The sequence below is a fragment of the Nelusetta ayraudi genome, unplaced genomic scaffold (assembly GCF_046127955.1).
Source record: "Nelusetta ayraudi isolate G7.1 ecotype Tasmania unplaced genomic scaffold, CSIRO-AGI_Nayr_v1 ptg000028l, whole genome shotgun sequence".
In the NCBI taxonomy this organism is placed as follows: domain Eukaryota; kingdom Metazoa; phylum Chordata; class Actinopteri; order Tetraodontiformes; family Monacanthidae; genus Nelusetta; species Nelusetta ayraudi.
Genome location: NW_027466078.1, coordinates 2,420,001 through 2,423,302, shown reverse-complemented (window position 1 = coordinate 2,423,302; position 3,302 = coordinate 2,420,001). Strand labels below are relative to the sequence as shown.

Below are 3,302 nucleotides of genomic sequence, written 5' to 3'. Positions count from 1 at the left end.
TGTGTGTGTGTGTGTGTGTGTGGTGCTGTAGAAGATGGAGCAGACATAGCGAAACGAGCAGCAGTGACGATCTCCTGCTCGGTGACTGCTCCTCAGCGCCCCCTCTGTTCACATGGCGCTTGACATTATTGGACGTCGTCACTTCGTGTCCAAAAGCGTCCCGGCCGCTGATTGGCTCGCACACAGTTCTGGAGTTGTTATCCATGCGCCGCGCCTCGGTTGGCTCGCGAGTGTGTGTGTGTGTGTGTGTGTGTGTGTGTGTGTGTGTGTGTGTGTGTGTGTGTGTGTGTGTGTGTGAGAGAGAGAGAGACAGAGAGAGCAGCAGCAGTAGTCAGTCAGTCCCAGTCCGCCAACGATCATGAAGCCCCGCGGCGCCGCCCCGCGCGCTCCGCGTCCTCGGCCCCGCACCGACCGCAGCAGCAACAGCAGCAGCAGCAACAGCAGCATCCCGCATCTCCCCGCAGCCCCCCGGGCCACCATGTTCTAGTCCCACAGCCGCCCCTCCACCCTGCCCCAGCCCCCCAGCCCCCCGCTGTCACGCCCCGGGTACAAGCAGGCGCGACAGGTGGAGGTGGACCGAGCGCAGAGCTTCCTGCCCGCTCAGAAGTTTCGGGTCCGGGTTCGGGTCCGGGTCCGGGTCCGGGTCCAGGTCCAGGTCCAGGTCCAGGTCCAGGTCCAGGTCCAGCCATGGAGGAGCCGCGGGACCCCCAGGGGTCCGGGTCGGACAGCAGCGAGCCGGAGAGCGTGTCCTTGTCCCCGGCCCCCGGCCTGCCGCTGCAGGGGGCACCGCAGGCCCACCGGACCACCAACTTCTTCATAGACAACATCCTGCGGCCGGACTTTGGCTGCAGGAAGGAGGCCGGCCTGGGTCCGGGTCTAAGTCCGGATGTGGCTCGGGACAGGGCACACGGTTCCGGCGGCAGGGAGCGCCTTCACCCGAGGCCGAGCCTCCCCGGGACACCGAGCCAGGACTCCAACTGCAGCACCGACAGCTCGGCCTCCTCCGGCTCAGACCCACTGGCCAGCCCGGTCAAGGGTGGAGGAGGAGCCGGAGGAGGAGGCGGAGGTGTCGCCGCAGCCGCTGGAGGAGTCAAAGACGAGGACCGGAGCGGCGGAGCACCCGCGGAGAACACCTCGACCTCCACCTCGTCCTCGCGGGTGGTGCTCAGCGGCACCGGGGAAGCCACGCCGGAGAGCCAGCCGCTGCTGTGGCCTGCCTGGGTCTACTGCACTCGGTACTCGGACAGGCCCTCATCTGGTAAGACACAAGTTCACGGTGCAGAGAAAGAAAGAGAGACAGAAAGAAAGAAAGAAAGAAGAAAGAAAGAAAGAAAGAAAGAAAGAAAGAAAGAAAGAAGAAAGAAAGAAAGAAAGAAAGAAAACCTTAAAAATCGACGCGCGCATTTTTCTTCCATGATTCAGGTTATTGAATAGGTTGAAAATATAATTTGCCTGCCCCCCCCCCCCCCCGCCCCCGACACCCCGCCGCCAGGAAAAAAAAAATCGAGAAGGCGACTTTGAGTTTTTTTTTTTTTCTCAATAATTTCTGGTGATGATCCTTATTTTTCTCATTTTTTTTTTTTTTAAATTGCTATGGAATGAATCTCACACATTTCCCCCCAACATCTCAGCCAACATCTCAACCTCAGTATTTTCCTCCAACCCGTGACATGAATCCTTGACGTTGGCGTTTGTTTCAATCATTTGTTCCATTTGAAGCTCGGTTTAAAATTACGTTCGATTTAAATTTGAACAATTGAACAACAATAATTAAAACGTGTCGCTTTAAATTTGGCGTCAGGGACAATTTTCATGAAACTAAAAAAAGAAAATAATTATTTCGAAATCTACTTTTTAACCACCGTTATGAAGATAAAGACTGATCTTTTTTTTTCATTAAAAACAACTTGTTATTAATGAAAGGGAATGTGTGTTGATGGTTGATGAATAATGTGTTTGCTAGAAATCTGGAAAATGAGGACAGAATTAACAAATCAAATGTTTTTACGTTTTTACGGTTTCTCTGTTTTTTTTCCGTATTGGTGAAAATAATTCAAACACAAATGAAAAATCAAATGAAATCAAATCAACTTGTGGCGATATGAAATATTTCCAGATCAGATGCTCAATGTTATTGTCCTGCGGGTCTTTGTGCTGCACGGTGGAGCTCAGTGTCAGATTACTGGACCGTGTGAGATTAAAGGCAAATTACAACAGAAGACATTTTGAATTCATTAAACATCTGAAGCATCCAAGGGAAGAAAAATCCCCTCGTCTTGAATTTCATTTTGATTTGATTTACAGAAAAAACACCTTTTTATTTATAAGTGACTTCCATTAGTGAATTATTATTATTATTATTATTATTATTATTATTATTATTATTATTATTATTATTATTGTAAACACTAAACTGACCTTGAAAAATAACCATTCAATTTGATTCTGTAATTTAAATGTTATTTAATGTAATTTGAATCAGCGACAGATTTTCAATTTTTTTGTTATCTTTTTTTTTATGTGCTAAAAAAAATTTTGCCTTTTCATTTGATCTTTTCTTGACGGGCAGAAAAACTGCTCGTACGCGCGATAGTATGATACTCCTCGTGTGGCGCTTCTTCACCATCATCATCATCATCATCATCATCATTATTTTTTTTTTTACCGCCAATTATTATTATTATTATTATTATTATTATTATTATTATTATTATTATTATTATTATTATTAGTAGTAGTAGTAGTAGTAGTGCCAGTGCAGGTCTACTATTAGCGTTGTTCTTTTTCACTTTTTCAGTGCTGATTATTTGCTGCCAACGTGTAACCTGATAATTGAACAATTCGTATTTACGTCACAATTACATTTAACTCTATTGACTGCAGCTATTTAATAATAGAAATTATAAAAAAAAAAAAAAAAAAAAAAAAAAAAAAAAAAAAAAGATAATTAATAATATTCCACATTGGCCAGTTTGAGCTATCTGAACTATTTCAAGTCATACATTCATTACATAATTAATTTCAGCGACGCCTTGTGTGTGCACCGGATAATCATGCTCCCGCCGTGTGTTCGCTCCTACTGCAGGCCCACGGACCCGCAAACTGAAGAAGTCCAAGAGCGCCAGAGAGGACAAGCGGCCGCGCACCGCCTTCACGGCCGAGCAGCTGCAGCGGCTCAAGGGCGAGTTCCAGGTGAGCCGCTACATCACGGAGCAGCGGCGCCAGGCCCTGGCCCAGGAACTGGGCCTGAACGAGTCCCAGATCAAGATCTGGTTCCAGAACAAGCGCGCCAAGATCAAGAA

General features: G+C 47.2%; 1 protein-coding gene across 2 annotated transcripts in view; it reads left to right on the top strand.

Moving 5' to 3' along the window:
- Positions 1 to 302: 302 nt before the first annotated feature.
- Positions 303 to 3,302, top strand: part of LOC142891064 (homeobox protein engrailed-1a-like) — a 3,522-nt gene continuing 522 nt past the window's right edge. Inside the window, exons 1-3 of one of the 2 annotated variants that reach the window (XM_076030393.1) lie at positions 303 to 631; positions 662 to 1,258; positions 3,086 to 3,302. The exon at positions 3,086 to 3,302 is cut by the window's right edge and continues 522 nt beyond it. In XM_076030393.1, the coding sequence (XP_075886508.1) occupies positions 688 to 1,258; positions 3,086 to 3,302 (788 nt within the window). In that variant the 5' untranslated portion in view covers positions 303 to 631; positions 662 to 687. Of the gene's footprint in view, positions 1,259 to 3,085 lie in introns of both variants that reach the window. The other variant, XM_076030392.1, reaches the window with a different exon arrangement.